Here is an 18,142-nt window from a genome sequence, read left to right as displayed (position 1 = left end):
TTTGACCCTTGTAAAGATGTTTTAAATAAAATAAATGCATATACTTCATACACAAAAAGAGCATGTATTGTGTATAGATTTAAAAAGTAATATGATATAAAATAATAAAATGAAAATCTATATAAATTATCTAACATGAGAAAGAGCACATTACCAGTTCTGATGAAGCCCTCTGCTTGCCCCCCTTTTTAATATCCCTTCTCTTCACCAGCACATTCACTGATCCACAGTGTATGATACATTAGGTCTTCGTTGCATTTTTACCACAAATACACTTAACTACTATATTTTGAATTTTTTTTACTGCGTAGAAACAGAATTATGTCTCTGCTATCTATTTTAATGCATATAATCAAATTTATTTTAATGCTATATAGCATGTTACTACATCAGTATACCTAAGTTAATTTTTCCTCCCTCTTACTCCTAAACATTCAGATTTTCACAGTTTGCACTTGTATACAATACTGTAATGAATATTATATGTGACATTCTGGGATGTATCTAGAGGAAATTACTAGATTACAGAATATGAGTTTGTTTAGATTTATGAGATGACTACAAAATATTAACAAAATTGTTTTGTTCTAGTTTATATTTCTACCACTAGTACATAAGAGTTCCCATAATAATACTTGTCATATTTGTATTTTTTTAACTGAGAGTTTGCTTGTTTTTACAGTGGTTCTGTACAGGTTTATACAATAGATAACACCACTGGAGCTATGCTGCTGTCTCATAAACTAGAGTTAACAGCAAAACAATATCCTGGTGAGTCCTCTTTTTTTTTCTCTTTATATTTTAACATTTTTAATTTACAGGTATGTGTAGTGAATGCTCATTTCAAATGATGCATGCTATAGGTCAAATAATGCTAAAACATAAATAATACTCTATATGATCCAAGGATTTCCATATAACTGGAGAGATTCCTGGGATACTACTTTTATTCCTTCATTTAGTCCTCTCTCTGCTTACTTAGCTTTAGCCCCTATGTTCCTTGGGACTTTGCTCTTATTCTCTGACTTGATTTCATTGCTTCTGTTATTTTTCCCTTCCAATTCAATTCATTCATTCAACAAGTACTTACTGAGTACTCTATACAGTCCAGACACAGTTCTAAATGCTGGAATATACAAAAATAAACGAAACAAAAGGCTCTCTCTGAACCCCTTAGTGACTTGTGAATCCTGTCCACAAGATTAAGCTTAAAGCCCATGTCATTAGAAATGCTTTTGACTGAAACTAAAAGAAAGCCCAACTTACTGTGGCTTAAACAAATAGAATTTATTTTCCCACATAGCAAGAAATCCAGAGGTAAGCTGGTACTGGCATTCATTTGGCCTTTCTTTCACAAGGTAACTCCTGAGCTCCAAATATTATGACTGCATTTGAGTCAAGAAGGAAGGAGGAAACAAGTCATACCTTTTCTTTTTTATTTATTTATTAATTTTTTTGGTGAGGGAAGAGTTAAGAAGGCAAACACTTTCTTAGAAGCAATTCTACTTACTACCTGCTCCAACTATCTTCCTTCTACTTATTTCTAATTGGCCATAATTATGTCACTATGTTCAGGCTTTCCCAAGCCTTCGTGGCAGAAGTGGGCAAAGGAGAATGAGGATGGGAATAGATGTTGGAGTAGGCAACCAGTAGTGTCTGTCACAAACGTAGCAAGTAAGGTCTTTTGCCAAATCTCTCTGACATTATTTCTTGGTTCACTCTGGCCTTAGTGTCTCCATAATTTTATCCTACGTTAAAAGAAATACCAAAAGTTCTGTTTATTAAGTATATAATTCTAAACAACTTAATACATATCTATGTCCTTGCAACCTAGTAGCATTTTCAAAAAATAATATACATACATGGAAAGAAAAACAGTTTTATTTTATTCTTCAGTAGTATTTTTTCTAACAGGACGTATGTGCTGGTTGGACACTCAAACCTTGGTTCTCAAAGATTCTTGAACCTTGGAGTCAGATTGGGTACAGCCACTCATTTCCTGTTCCACATTGATTTTCACACACTTTACTTTTTTCACAAAAATCTAAATACCCATCTTCACAAAGATGGGTAAAAGGTCAAAACATAGCACAACATAATGTTGCAACTGTGAACTACCTGGAGCTAATGCTTTCAATTGTGTCCAGCAGATATATACAGGGTGGGGGGGGGGAGGCAAAAACAGAATTTACTTATAAAAAATTATGTATTTATTCTTACATGTTTGAGCTTAAGTCACCTTCAGAGTACTCTCCATATGATGTAATATACCTATCGACACTTTTTCCCACTGCTTAAAACAGTTTTTGAACTTGTCAATTTTGATGCTTTTTAGTGCTTTTGTCATTTTTTGTTTCGCCTCTTCCACATTGGCAAAATGTTTCCCTTTGAGGACTTTTTTCATCCAGGGAAACAAAAGTTGCTTGGGGTAAGATCAGGTGAATAGGGACAGTGGAGCACGTGGGTCATGCCGTTTTTTGTCAAAAACTGCTGAACACTCAGCTGTGTGGGCAAGTGTGCTCGTAAATCACACATCGTGAAATAGGCAAACATTTTGAAAGAATCTTCAAAAAACATTTGCTGAAGCCAAATGCAGCGTCTCACAGCAATGCCAGCTAGTATACTGATACAGACAGGTTCCTAGAACACTCACTTAGCAGGGGAAGCCTGTACTGCAAGGGGCTGGCCCTCCAGAAGGTACTTCTGGGTTTTTGGGGGTGCCCCCTTGTATATCATTGTATTTCTCTTGAAAATAATCTCCTGGGATCCCTTGTGAATTTTCCACAGTGCTGCATTGTACTTGTGTGCAGAATACTTGGCACACAGGGTAGGAACTGCAGTCTTAACACTTTATTTAACTACCAGACTACCTGTGGGTTCTTGAAAGTTAATCTTGTCTCACGCCTTCCCTACCTGAAATATCCCATATTTCTACATGGAGGTTATATATTACCTTTCAAGATACAGCTCACGTGAAATCTTTTTTTTTTTAAACCAAACTAGACAGAATACTGTTCCCTCTTGTGCTCCTTTGCTTCTTAAGTTTTTATCATTCTTATTCTATAGCCCTTAAAGATGTGCATATTATAGTTTTCTTTAAGGATAGTTTTTGCAGCAACTTACAAGAACAGAGTAATATTTTGATTGTAGTTTTTGGCCCTTCTGTTTTTTTTGTTTTAATCCATACTTCTGTTGTGCTGTCCAATACATTACCTACCTGCCACTTGTGGCTATTTAAATTAATTGAAATTAAAGAAAATTAAAACATTATTCCATCAATTGCAGCCACATGTAAATGTTCCATAGCCACATGTAACTAGTGGCTATGAGACCAACCAAATAGAAGACTTTTGCATCATTGCAGAAGTTCTGTTGATTGCCTCCGTGGGACAGCGCTGAATTGAGTTTTTCAGATTGACCTTTGGTTACCCACTGCCTCTCACTCATGAGGTCTTCGTTGTGGGAGAACTCTACCTCCTCGAGTTATATAACGTGGGGCTGTAAACCTGCTTAAGATCTAGGAGACTTGTATTGTCCCCCTATGTCTCCAACAGAGACAAGCTTCCTTGTTTTCTTCTGGTTCCATTAACTGATTTTTACAGATTGCAGTACTTGAAGAGTCCTCACATGATACAGCAGCTTCCATTCTGATTCCCAGACTCATGCCAGCCTGACACCCCCTTTTTATTTTTGTGTAGGGGATGTGAAACCCCAACTCCCTAGTCATTGCTAGGTCTCATCTCAACCTTCTATTCCTGTGTTTCCAACCTTTCTCCTCACTTTCCACCCCTGCCCTAAGCTGCCTTGGTTCAAGCACTAACTAGTCTCGTTTTCAGTTTTCTCTTTTCTTTTTCCTCCTGGAGATAACCCTTTCTTTCTTTCTTTTTTTTTTTCTTTTTGTTTTTATATAAAGTGGTAAATATATTTTTATTTTTTAATGTTGTGCAAGTCTCCCTTAAAATGCTACTGAAAATGGTTTTATTTTCAAATATTACTTAAATATAGGCTTATATGATTTAATGTTTTTTAAGTATTTTTTATCGATCATGCTATTGCAGTTTTCCAAATTTTTCCTCCTTTTCCCCCCTCCATCCTGCCCCCCCAACCCTCCAGCATTACCCCTTAGTTCATGTCCATGGGTTGTACATATAAGTTCTTTGAGTCTTCTGTTTCCTATACTGTTTTTTTATCTTTCCCCGTCTATTTTATGCCTACTAATTATGTTTCTTCTTCCCTGTAGCTTTTCTCCCCTATTCCTCCCTTACCCCTCCCCATTGAACTCTCTCTATGTGATGTCCATTTCTCTGCTTCTGTTCCTGTTCTGGTTATTTGCTTGGTTTTTGTTTTCATTGTTGTTCTTTTCTTTTAGGTTCATTTGTTGATAGTTGTGAGTTTCTTGTTATTTTATTGTTCATATTTTTTATCTTCTTTTTCTAAGTCCCTTTAATGTTTCATACAATAAGGGCTTAGTGATGATGAACTCCTTTAACTTGACCTTGTCTGGGCAGCACTTTATCTGCCCTTCCATTCTAAATGAAAGCTTAGCTGGATAGAGTTATCTTGGATATAGGTCCTTGCCTTTCATGACTTCAAATACTTCTTTCCAACCCCTTCTTGCCTGCAAGGTTTCTTTTGAGAAATCAGCTAATAGCCTGTAGGAATTCCTATGTAGGTAACTCTTTCCTTTCCTCTTGCTTCTTTAGGGATTCTCTCTTTGTATTTAATCTTGAGTAACTTGATGATGTGCCTTGGTGTATTTCTCTTTGGGTCCAACTTCTTCGGGACTCTGGGCTTCCTGGGCTTACTGGAAGTCTATTTCCTTTGCCAGATTAGGGAAGTTTTCCTTCATTATTTGTTCAAATAAGTTTTCAATTTCTTGCTGTTGCTCTTCTCCTTCTGGTACCTCTATAATTCGGATATTGGAATGTTTTGGGTTGCCCTAGAGGGTCCTCAGCCTCTCTTCATTTTGGGGGTTTCTTGTTTCTTTGTTCTGATCCAGTTGGCTGTTTATTTCTTCCTTTTGCTCCAAATTGTTACTTTGAATCCTAGTTTCTTTCTTGTCACTGTTGGTTCCCTGAATATTTTGCTTTATTTCATTTTGGGTATCTTTCATCTGTTCCTTCATTTTTCAACCAGGCTCAATCAGATCTGTGAGCATTTTGATTACCAGGACTTTAAATTCTTCATCAGATAAGTTGGCAATCTCCTCATCACTTAGTTCTGAGGTTATGCTGTGTTCTTTCATTTGGGCCATATTTATTTGTCTTAGTGTGCCTGATAAGTTGTAAGGGGGCCCCCCTTCTTTCTTGAAAGTTCAGTTCTGTAACAGAAAGTCTTTGGATTACTTTTAACATTTTTTTCATTATCAAAATCTATGTTCATTATTAGCTAGGTAAATTTCCCATAATCCACCTGAAAACTAGCTTAAACACCACTGTATATCTCTTCAACTGTATTTTAATATACATATAATGCTTAGATAAGCACATTATGTACCTGTGTGTACATATTTATGTGAGATAATAGGAATACTGTTTAACCTACCCTTTCCAGTGAGCATTAACATCTTTTCATGACAGTGAACACATTTAAACCTCTTTTTTTTCTTGCACATGGGATTACTTTTCATTATATAAACTATGTTTTGGTTTGGTTTTCAGTTTCTCCTGGATAAGTGTAAAGTATACTAATATGATATTATGTTTCTTTTGTATGTTCACATTTATTTTTCATCTACATAAATGTTATTCATGTACATGAATTATATTGGGAATTGTTAATATGAGGATTCAAACATAGGCAGAGGAAAAATTCTTACTCTGTTAACCAAACTTGTCTTCTATTGCTAAAACCTAAATACCCCCCTTTGTAGTAAATGTACTTATAGCAAAAATTTATTAATATTCCAAATGAAAAGAATTTTAATGTTAAAACAAATGCTACTATAGATATTTTGGATATGCTGATGGAAATATTGGCATGTTTCATTTAACTTCACAGTAAAGAAACTTGGTTTCACTATACATTGAAATTATCTCCTTTAGTAGTTGTATATGGGATTGAAAGAACAGTTATTACTTAAAGTGTGAGCACCTGGAATACAAAAGCTGGAGTTTGCTTACTTAATTCTAATATAAGATTAAACTTTAGTTTATTTTAACTTGGGTCCCTCTGATATTTGCCAGTGGACCATGAAGATAGTGGTAAATATTATTTTACATTTTAAAATACCTTATACTTTGCAGAATACTGTAACATTCAATGTTAAGTCATTCAACAGAGGTCTCATCTCAGTTTTACAGAAGCCAATTCACCCACAGCCAAAGGCTTGTAAGAATACACACTCAGTTATAGTTATTCAAGCTAACAGTGGCTCCAGACAGCTTTCATTTCTTGTGAATAACTTGGGCACTGAGTTTGTTCTGCTTAGGTCAGGTCAAGGCTAATGTCCTCACAGTTTTTTTTAATAACCCTAAAAGAGCAGGATTCATCTCATTATTTGAAGCAGAGATGCCTTTCTGCTTATTTCAACTTGAAAATATAGGCTAAAATGTAAGTATTTCCAAAGCAATCATTTATTTTTAACTCTTCTCACAATTTCTTAACAGATATTTGGAACAAAACAGGAGCTGTTAAATTGGTCAGATGGTCTCCTGACAACAGTGTTGTAACAGTGACCTGGGAGTGTGGAGGACTTTCTCTGTGGAGCGTGTTTGGAGCTCAGCTCATTTGCACACTTGGAGGAGATTTTGCGTGAGTCAATAAAGACAAATTTTAGATGAAATAACTCCATTTTCTCTCAGACAACACACACACAGAAACGTGTCATACAGATACCCCTTTTGCCTTATTTGACTCTTATCCCAAAATAATTTGTAAGATTCAGATTTAATTCATTCACAATGTATTGATTATTCAAACATCCATCCTCTTAAAACTTACTGTTCATTAAAAAAAATGCATTTACTTATTGAATCCCTGTTTTATATATGATAGCATGTAGACTCGAGGCTAAATATGGTTTTCTTCAAGTAGCTTATTATTTAATAAAGAGTGGTAAACCATGCATGTAAGTGACTAGTAGGAAATGGAAAATTATATGATCTCCCTGGGTTAATGTAGGTTAACCCACTGATTGATAGAAGTAGATTGAAATGTCTGCCCCCTTCATAAACTACTTTGAACTCCATCCTGACAAAATGAACTCGTGTTCCCAGACTGCATGGCCCCATCAAGAGCTCACGGAGGACCTGAGTGGCAGTGCCTCCACCATGGACCCACGTGTGTTAACCAGCGGTCTCCTAGTTGATGCATTATGGCTTTCTGTTTTAAAGGAACAAAATCAATTTGATTTTTAAAAAATTAAAGCTAAATATTATATGTAATTAGAAGACTTTTTAATTTTCTGTTCTATTTCAGTTATAGGTCTGATGGTACCAAAAAGGACCCCCTTAAGATCACCTCTATGGTAAGTACTTTCTATAAAATACTGGTAGAGTGTGGAAAACTTGGATTTGTCTTTTTTTTTCCCTAACGTTGGTTTTATAAAATTACAAAGCTATTTTAGTCTCAGGAGAATCTTCTATGCAGTTTTTTGAAAAAAGTTGTTTTTTTGTTTTTAAATCAGGAGGGTGTTCAACTTTCAGTATTTGATTTTGGTTTTGCTTAGATGTGTCCATCGAGCCCCATCATCTCTGTGAACATTGTGCTATAGTGAAGTCAGACCATCGTATTTCCTAAACATACTTCTGTTTTTTGTGTGACTTCATCAACACCCACTTCCCATGACCTCCTTTCTTTGAACATAAAGTGAAATGCTCATTGGTTATTTTTCCTGGGAACATGGACTTGTGCACTATTCGAGCATATTTTTAGAATTTTTCGTAAGTGTATTTCAAGAAACTTGTAGTTACTTTCATAATAATATTTTTGTTACCTGTTTGCATGTGTTTCTTTAGAAAGCAGTGAGGTGTAACCCTTGTCTTTATATAACAACATTTTTTCACTATGTACCATCTTGGTGAAATTAGTGCTTATGAGTGCTCTATGTAGAAGGAAATTTTCTGACCTACCTTTTCTTGAAGAATTGAAACTACATGGTTACCTTGAATACTGGTTCCCAAACTTTCACCACCAAGGACCCCAGTTGATGTCTTTCCCCACCTCCACACTCTAAAATAAGTTTTCAAACAAATACCATTTCTGTAACTGCCAATCAATGCTTTTGAATGCCATGCAACAACCAGTGTTATCAGCCTCACTAAATTATAGTCAAAAACTAAGAATTTAAATAACAACAGCATGGATGGAGCTGGAAAGCATTATGCTAAGTGAAATAAGCCAGGCAGTGAAAGACAAATACCATATGATCTCACCTTTAACAGGAACCTAAACAACAAAACAAAGAAACAAGCAAAATATAGTCAAAGACACTGAAATAGAGAACAAGCTGACAGTGACCAGCAGGGAGAGGGGAGGGAATTTCAGGGGAGAATGGGAAGGGTTTACAGGAACAAGTGTAAAGGACACATGGACAAAAACTGGGGGGGGGGGGGGGGGGGGGGGGCGTGGATATGGGAGGGAGGTGGGGAAGGATCGGGGGGCTGGAATGGGAGTAAAAAAACAGAAAACTGTACTTGAACAATGATTAAAATAAAATAAATGAAAAAATAAGCATTTTAGTTAGCTTATACAACTTTTACTATGGGAAAACAAAACTTCTGTTACCCTTTGAAATTTTGTAATAATTCCTGGATTCCCCATTATTGTTTTCTTGGACTTACAAATTTGAAATCACTAATATTAAAAATTAAACTATCATGGAATTTAGTTATAAAATATTAAAATTGACTGGGCTGAATGTTCTCACTTTACAGAGGAAGAAACTTACACACTGAAAAACCAAATTTGTTGGCCAAGGCAACACTGCAAAATGGTACCCAAGCAGGAATGAAAACCCTAAGTCTCATAGCTTCCAATCCATTGTTCTTTGCTCTACACAAAATTCTACCTGTTTGGGATGCTTTTTTGTGAAGCTTCAGTTAGGTAACATGGTTCTTCCTCTGTAAGGAATTTCTTAGTATTTGAGAGTCAGTTAAATTAATGGAGAAGTTATAGCAAGTAGTAGGCATTTCTTAGGATTGGGAGTTAAGATTGTCCTGTTTTCTCTGTTCTGAGTAGAGAACAGTGATAGTGGTTTCCACTGGAGATAGCTAAGATGTAGTAGGTATAGGTGGTTGTTTTAGATGTAGATTCTTGTCCGCATTGTTTGTCATAGTTTCTCTAACCTCCAGAAGTCATCACTAATGCTGTTGGTTATTTTTCAGAATTTGAATATTTGAAGCTAAGAAAGAATAACAAGAAACTTTTTATTGTTTTGATTTCCCCCGTGTCCTTCCCTTTCCCCCTCCTTCTCTTTCTAAGAGCTGGGGTGCAGAAGGCTATCACCTGTGGGTAATCAGTGGATTTGGTTCTCAAAATACTGAAATTGACTCTGAGTCCAAAAGTATAGTTAAACAGCCTGGCATTCTGCTATTTCAGTTTATCAAGAGCTCACTCACCGTAAACCCTTGTATGGTAAGTGTGTTTAATTAAAACTGGGGTATTTTTAGTGGCTTTCATACTAGAATTCAACTCTTCCTATGAAACAGATGTGTTGAATATACTCTTAAAATTGGCATGTTGTCTTCATTTGTATACTTTTCTATGATTCTTGTGTTCCTTTATAATTTGTATTAAATTTACACCAAAATTTTATTTGAGGAAGTATTTTTTAAAAAAGGATCACACACAACTTGAGGAAAAAGAGTGTTTACAGATTTACTTGAATAACTTGAATAAAATTAAGTCTTTTATCTGAATAGCATTTCCCTAAATGTGTTCCACCAGGCATTACTTATGAGAAATATGAATAGCAGTTTCACAGAATAGGAAAAAGTTCTGTTGTCATAGAAGTGTGAAATAAAGGAGTTAAAGCTTAGAGATTTCTTTATAGTGGGTCTCCAGCGTCTTTAATATGCTTATGTGCATTTTGAAAATCCAGGAGTTTGTATATAAAAACCGATGTTTCCCAAACTTATATAACTGTGAATTTTTAAGAAACACCTTGAAGAACCTGCTTTGGGAAATACATTGTATGTATACGTGTATGTTACATGTTAGGAGTACATATCTAAATATTTGTCACCAGTGTGCTTTTAAATATTTGGTGCAGTTAAAATTTACAACATATGCCCTAACCCATGTGGCTCACTTTGTAGGGCATCTCTCCACAAAGCAAAAAGTTGCTCCTTTGATTTCTGATCAGGGCACATGCCTGGGTTGCGGGTTCAGTCCCTGGTAAGGGCATGTATGAGAGGCAACTGACTGATGTTTTTCTTTCACAACAATCTTTGTGTCCCTCTCTTTTCCCTCCTTTCCCCTCTCTCTAATAAATAAATAAATAAATAAATAAATAAATAAATAAATAAATGGAGTGTACAATAGATTGAGAAAGAATGTGGAAATAGCCCAAATCTTCCATGTTGTACTATAGTTGAAGAATAAGAATCCCCAGAAAAACAAGAATAGAGTATTTCTCCCTCCCCACATCCCAAATAGTAATTTAAAAGCACCCTTGAGTTTTATGTCAAAAGAATGTTTGTACTACAAGGGAAAGGTGAGGTGCTCTGGGGTACTGATCTGTTCAGTTTCAGTAGCCAGTGAAGAGTCTGCCTGTGTTCGAGAACACTGGCCTTCTAGTTGAAAACTAGGACATAAGCACTAAGAGAAGAAACTGTCTTATTTGTCTAAATATCCTCAGAACCTGGCACAGTCCTTTGCACTAGCCAAACATTTACTAAGTGATTATTGAATTGTTCTGAACCAGGACTGTGGACTGAGACTATTCTTCCTCCTCCCTGTGGTTTAAAAGATTCTCCAGCATCATGTTATCCCTGTTCCTAATCCGTCCCTTTGCCATGTGGGCCCATGAGTGAGCACACACACAAACTGTTTAAGACATGTTTTCTTACCACTCCACCACTCATGAGGTATTTTATGTGAAACTAATTTGTAAACTTTGGATAATGAGTAATTATGTTCAGTTTTCAGATGGAAAAGCTCTCATAGCACTGCCAAATTGAAACAGTAATAAAAGGTACTGCTACAGCAGTTGTAAACCTGGGTGTGTTTTGGACTCTATGTGATAAAAGGACTTAAAGATTTCTTTTACACTGGGAAGTAACATTAAAACATCATTCATTCCTTGTAAATAAAACAATGCATGAGATCATTTTGTAGTCATGTCCTGTATGAGGAAAAGCAACAAAATATGTGGTACATTTCCTGTAATAAAACTAAACTGATGTATTTACTTCCTCCTACCTAATATTGAGTTGTTTCTATTTCCTTCTTTGTCCCCCTTTTCCTCTTTCCCTCATCTAGAGTAACCAAGAGCAAGTGTTGCTTCAGGGGGAGGATCGGTTGTACTTAAACTGTGGAGAGGCCTCACAAACCCAGAATCCCAGGAGTTCTTCAGCACACTCTAAACCCAGTCGGGAAAAGAGCTCATTCGCGGAGGGTGGTTTCGAGTCTCAGAGTTTAAGCACTTTACTTGGACATCGGCATTGGCATGTGGTGCAAGTAAGTCTGAAGTGACTGTTGACTCTGTTGTTGGTAAGAAAGCACCTGGAGCAGATTGTTAAGTATTTCCCCTGTTGCTTTAGAAAACTGAGAAACATTTAAACCTTTTTGACTGTCATGTCTCTCTTCTGCTTTTCTGTGTTCTTGTTTTCTCGTTCTCTGCCTCCTTTCCACTTGATGTAGAGCATGTCCCCACCTGCTTTAAGTCCATTGGTAGTAGTCAGTTTCAAAAATTGGAAGTTTATGTTTTGCCCTCTTACTGAGCAAAACTCTTTTTTACTTCCATCTTTTTTTATATATAAATAGAGCTCTGTGGATTTGCTATGGCAAAAAAAATAGTTATTTCATAAGAAGTAACAATATTTATTTAGTGCCCCATACAGCAGCTGACCTTGTAGTTCTAATAGGGACTTATTGAGGTTAATTGCCTGACTTTAAACCAAAATTGCAGACTTGGGGTCAGTATAGAACCTTATTGTTAATCATTTTACTATTATTTAATCTTGTTCCAAATTATTTACTCATTCTGATGAGTAACTACAACTTTAAATTAGCAGTTGTAGTAATTCTGATAAATTGGCATTTAATATGAATATTCTGAATTTTGATAACCAAATAAAATTAATTTAGGTGAATCAATAAATTGCAGTTTCTTGAAAGAAATTTTCATACACAGTTTCAGTCCTGTTTTCTTTCCCCTTTTGGTACCGAAGTGTCTTAGGTCCATCAGAGCCTACTCTTGGATTAGTTTGTTTTAGTCAGTTTCTGTTTCCACAATTCTTTGCCTTACTTCTACATTCTATACTTTAACCTTAATAGCTTACTTCAGCTCCCATGTACTTTAATTTGACTCTGAATGAAGATAATGAGAGACAGTAGAATGGTCATTATGTGAAATTAAAGGAGTATCTCCTGCATTGATGTGGTATACACTAAAATAAAATGTACTTAAATTAATAAATTCATAAAATCAAACAATGTGCATACCATTTTATAATTAGTAACAATTTTTAAATAAAACTGCATCAGCTACTTCCTTGACTAAAATTTTCCACTGCTCCCTTCTCTCCTATAGCCATTTCTCTGCTATTTTCATTTCCCCATACTCTGAACTATTCATTCTACACTGACCTAGCATCAATGCCAGTTCTGCCTAGCCAGGTCTGTGTTGCCAGAGAGCCAAGTAGAGCAGAGGATCAAAGAAGGTAGGTCTGGAACTCAAAAATCCATCAGGCAATAACAAAAATTGAATTTCCTTCCAGCTCAAAAATTCAGTGATTCTGTGATTCTTAGTCATCTCTGAAGTATCCTGTATTAGAATCCTGTAACACTGATTTTACAACTTTAGACAAAATAGGTACTAACAAGATTCTTGTGTCATTCTGTTCTTCAGATATCTAAAATATTCAGAAAAATGACCTCATTTAACTTGAGCTTTACCTGAGTTTTCAGTTTCCTTAAAACTAATATAAATAATGCCAGAGTTATACTCCCAAAACAATTAAGTTATAATAGACTCATAGAATTTTTAGAGCTGGAAGGGCCTTAGAGGTCATGTAGTCCAACTGGATTTTATACATGAGGAAACCGAGGCGTAGGGAAGTTAGGTGACTTGTCCAAGGTCACACAGCAAACCGCGTAGTATCAGACTTTCCTTACCATAATATAAATTAAAGTAACAGTCTAACCTATTTTAAAACTTAGGTACTAAATGTCAAATGCTCCTGACCTTGAGCTAAAACCTAGAACATGCTTACTTGTCAGTGTTTTACTTGGATTTGCCCTATATTTTGTTTGCTGGCACTCCAGCCACATGAGTCAACGCAGTCTCGTGGTGGCATTTTGGTAGGATGGTTTACAGTGTTCATATAGTGCTAAAGCTGTACCTTTCAGGCTCTTTAGCCATTAGTAATGATTCCCTGAAGAAATAGGGGCGCTTGTTTAATTCCCCCCTTCAACATATGTTCTTGTCTGGGACTCGTGCCCACATACTCCATCAGAGTGGCTTGCTTTCTGTGAGATACACTTTCTGTGCTTTTTGTACAGCGTGGAATTCATCAAGTGAGCTCCAACTAATTCTGCTGCTCTGTCTGTTCCTCATCTAGACTACTGGATGTGTTGTTTCTTTAAGCCTTCTGCCTTATATTCATTAGTTTTCTGATTAGAAGATTGTATGTTATTTTTTTTCCCTTTAACTAAAACATCACAGATATATACTTGTCAGAAGCAGGGTTAGTAATTGCTTGTACAAATGGTGCTTTTGTTTCTTTATTTGTTTAGTCTTCCTTAGCTACACATTTAAAAAATTTTGAGAGTATTGTGTTGACATATGTAGCAAAAATAATAGGAAATTAAAAACAAAAATAATAGCATCCTTGTGGTTATAGGGTATGTTCCTTCTTTGGTTGCCATTTTATTTTAATATGCAGTATTTTGTATAATATAAACATTTATTACTGAAAGGTACATGAATCATTATCATCCAGTGATCTGAAGCATTGGTTTTATAGTTAACCTGGCTATTTGGAAAGAGTAAGCTTCACAAAATGTGGGAGATAAACACCTACAATGTATTAGGCACTACGTTAAGGATGTCAGCAGAGAGGATTTTAAAAGCTATATTATTTGTAAACAATTTACTGTCATTCCTGTGCACCAGCTGTAGTATTTGGCACAGATAAAGTCTTCTAGGAAGAGGGCTCTCACCAACTCACCAGCTATAGACAAAAGTAGTCTGGGCAGGAGATGGGGTTTTAGCTGGATGATTTTAAGGGAAAAAATCCAGTTCTTTGAGAGACTGAAGAATCCTAAGATGTTAAGAGTAGAGATACTATACCTTGGCACTCAAGTTTTCCAGTAGTGTGGCATGACTTTTGTGCCCTGAGTGTGGTAGAATCCTGACCTGAGTTTTTTCATTATTTTTTAGCTGCCTAATAATGAAAAAACTTTTTTTTCCTTTTTATTTATTGGGGTGACACTGGTTAATAAAACTATACAGGTTTCAGTTGCATGATTCTACAGCACATCATCTGTGTACTGTATTGTCTGTTCAGCATTACAAGTCAAGTCCTTCTGTCATATTTATCCCCCCATACCCTCCTCCCCAACCCCACCAGCCCTCCTCCACCACCCCATCAGCACTCCTCCACCACCCCCACACCAGCCACCACACTGGTGTCCATGTCCATGAGTTTTTTCTCTTTTTTTTTGTTTTTGCACAATCCCTCCATGCCCCAGTCCTCCCACCTCCACCCCAGAGCTGTCAACCTGCCCCTCTATCTATGATTCTCTGTTTTGCTTGTTAGTTCATTTTGTATATTAAATAGATTCCACAAATGAGTGAAATCATATGGCACTTGTCTTTCTCTAACTGGCTTGTTCCACTCAGCGTAATGCTCCCCAGGTCACTTCTGCCATTGCTCGTTTTCAGTGTTAGGGGTACAGCTCAAAGTTCAGGTGGCACAGATCAGTAAAGATGACCTGCTGGGGAAAAGTAGTTTTTTTTTAAAAGGTTTTATTTATTTATTTTTAGAGAGGGAAGGGAGGGAGAAAGAGAAAGAGAGAGAAACATCAATGTGCGGTTGTTGGGGGCCGTGGCCTGCAACCCAGGTATGTGGTCTGACTGGGAATCAAACCTGCAACACTTTGGTTTTCAGCCTGCGCTCAATCCACTGAGCTACACCAGCCAGGGTGGCAAAAGTAGTTGTTTTTTATTCTCATCTTACAGCATCTTCAAACACAGGACTGCATGAGAAATAAAGTATTTTAAACTTATACTTTGAGTTGTGAAAATAAACCATTTGCCATTTATAGCACCTCATAACACTTTGGAGGTAAAAAGAATTTATTCTTTTTACCTACAGATACTCATCAGTGTGATGGTATGATAAGGCCTAACTTAGGATACCATGATTAGAAACTCTTCATGTTAGAATCTTCCACTTTGGCAGTGAGATCTCTACCTTACACTTCACCCACCCACACATTTCACAAATACTTATGAAACACCAAGACATCAGGGGCAGGGGTAGGTCTTTGTAGTGTCATGAGTGGCTGGATCAGGTATACTCTAGATCCTTCTTCCAGTGGCTGCGTCCTTCATCCCAAAAAATGAATTTTGCTTACAGCCTCCTAAAAAACTACTTTCAACTTATATTTTTGCCACCTGATCATTACCTCAGATTGCCATTATTCTGAACTAATTTCACCCATCATGGTGAATTTTATTAATTGGCCTGAATGGTACAGCATATCTTTGAGATACAAGTTAAACATTCTTCAAGCATGTACTGTGATACTGTTGTCTTTCATTCTGTAAGGAAAGGCTTCCACAAATCAGCACTAGGGTTAAGAATTTTCTAATGTACTAAAAGCTATTAATTTATTTAGAATTTAGGTGGGCTTGCAAGTGAAGCCTAACAAATGGTTTTATAAATAAACTTTGTCAAGCTTAATGCAGATGTTTTCAGTATATTTTTTATTTGGTTTTTGTTTTGTCTCCATAGTACACAAAGAATCTTACTGATTTGATGACATTACTTTGCTTTTTAATTTGGCTTGATTTTTTTCAATATGTAATACTTTTTCTTTGAGTAAAATGAAAGTAAATTTGAATCAGTGGAAAGTTTTCTTATTCCAGGCTCAGAAGATCCTTCTCTTGTTCTATCGTTCTGTTAATTTTCATACCACATTCACCATGTGCTCATGAAAACTACTTAATAGCCTAGCAGAGAGGTCACAGTTTCTATAAATCTAGAATTTATTTAATCTACACTGATAGCTCATAGAGTATTCATTAAGTTGAAAGTGCTTGTTAGAGTGATACAAAGACACCATAAACAAAGATGTCAGACAGTCAACACGAGAAGCTGTTTTTACTAGTTATGTTACAGATAAAGAGTTAATATGTGTAATACACTAAAAGTTCTTATAGATGAATAAATTGAACACCCCAATAAAAAATAGTAGCTTATACACAATCTTACATGTACATGGATGTTTGTTTAGAGATAGAGATAAACTAATCAATGGTTATCCCTAAGCAATGATATAACAGAATTTCATTTTGTACTTTGTACATTTTTATATTGTTTAAATTTTATAGGTGTGTATTGCTTTTTTAATCACAAAAGTATAAAAATAATAAAAAGCAAAAACCAAACTTTTGCTAGGGCCCTAACTTCATTAGGTCAGGCTGTCTCGGGGATAGCTCGGACCAGTGCGCCCACCCTGCGGTCTACTGCACAGTGCTTGGCGGCCCCGCGGGTGCTTCTCTAAAACTCTGTCAGTCTGTGTTTACTGTATTCAGTATGTGAAACAAACAAAAACAGTGTAGAGAACAAAAAAGAAAAGTCTGATGTCAAGAAACTTACAATGGAATGATTAAATGACACTTAAAACAAGATGATTAAGTCAAAAGATATGAAATATTGGCTGGCAAACAAAAGGTAAATTCCAAGTACTCTGCTAATAATACCCATATTTGGAACACCTTACATATTGCATAAGAAGATGAATCTTACATTGTGATGTCAATGCTTTTAAGTTTAAATCCATGTCAGAAGTCTTACCAAACTGATGTGTTATTTTCTATAGATATCCAGCACCTATCTAGAGAGCAATTGGCCAATACGGGTGAGTTGTTATTATGTTGGTGTTAACTTTCATTGGATAGCATTTGCCATAGGAGGCATTCTGGGAATTGAGCCTTTCAGTGGGTGCATTGATAAAAGTAAAAAATTTAATACTGGGTCCTTTGTGCATTGTTAGTGTACAACATCTTTAATTTAGTCAAATGTAAGTTGTATATAAATACACAGATTTTTAAATTCAGCATTTTACATTTCATTTAATAATGTTCTGTTTGCTTGGTACAATATTAAGCTCTTTATATATAATAAAGTATATAGGTTTGCAAGGAAGAGTTTTTAATGTTTTTCTAATCAGTTTTCAGCTATTGATAAGCTTGGACAGAATATTGCTGTGGTTGGCAAGTTTGGCTTTGCACATTACTCTTTACTCACCAAAAAATGGAAACTTTTTGGAAACATTACCCAGGTCAGTCTTTTTGAAATGAAAAACTGATTTCTCAAGTGTAAGAGGACTACAATATGAAATAACTACAGTGTAAATCACTGTTTACTTATTTAGAAATAAAGTGAAATATTAAAAAGTGATGTTGATTATGTCTAAGTCCATTCTGATAAAGCACTCGATACTTGAAGGAGGATTTTGTGTTGAGATAGTTGGTTTGTTTTTAATTTTTGTTAAAAACGAATACTTGAGGATTTACCTCTTATAGTCCAAGTTGAGTTCATCAGATATGATCAGAATAAATTACAACAAAATTTGAAATTATTTCCCTGCCTGTCTTCTCTGCATGTGATATGAATATTTGGGTAGCACAAAACAGGTGCAGTTGAATTTTACATGAATCAAATAAAAAAATTAACATTTAATGGGTGCCTACTGTGTACCAGGTGCTTGAAAATGCTTTCATATATTTTAATACATTGATCTT

At 35.7% G+C, this 18,142-nt stretch overlaps 1 protein-coding gene and 1 long non-coding RNA gene across 4 annotated transcripts in view; both read left to right on the top strand.

Moving 5' to 3' along the window:
- Positions 1-18,142, top strand: part of RIC1 (RIC1 homolog, RAB6A GEF complex partner 1) — a 127,978-nt gene that overhangs the window by 91,096 nt on the left and 18,740 nt on the right. For all 3 annotated transcript variants that reach the window (XM_036021660.1, XM_028529249.2, XM_036021661.1), the window contains exons 8-14: positions 683-771; positions 6,609-6,753; positions 7,420-7,468; positions 9,424-9,576; positions 11,425-11,622; positions 17,218-17,256; positions 17,569-17,679. In XM_036021660.1, the coding sequence (XP_035877553.1) occupies positions 683-771; positions 6,609-6,753; positions 7,420-7,468; positions 9,424-9,576; positions 11,425-11,622; positions 17,218-17,256; positions 17,569-17,679 (784 nt within the window). The remainder of the gene's footprint in view (positions 1-682; positions 772-6,608; positions 6,754-7,419; positions 7,469-9,423; positions 9,577-11,424; positions 11,623-17,217; positions 17,257-17,568; positions 17,680-18,142) is intronic.
- LOC118499678 lies at positions 14,896-16,949 on the top strand. The gene is made up of 2 exons (XR_004902189.1): positions 14,896-15,115; positions 15,323-16,949. It is a non-coding gene; the product is annotated as an uncharacterized LOC118499678 (long non-coding RNA).

This window comes from Phyllostomus discolor, chromosome 3, assembly GCF_004126475.2.
Source record: "Phyllostomus discolor isolate MPI-MPIP mPhyDis1 chromosome 3, mPhyDis1.pri.v3, whole genome shotgun sequence".
NCBI lineage: Eukaryota > Metazoa > Chordata > Mammalia > Chiroptera > Phyllostomidae > Phyllostomus > Phyllostomus discolor.
Note: the sequence above shows the minus strand (reverse complement) of the source record. Positions and strands in the feature narration are given on the sequence as shown.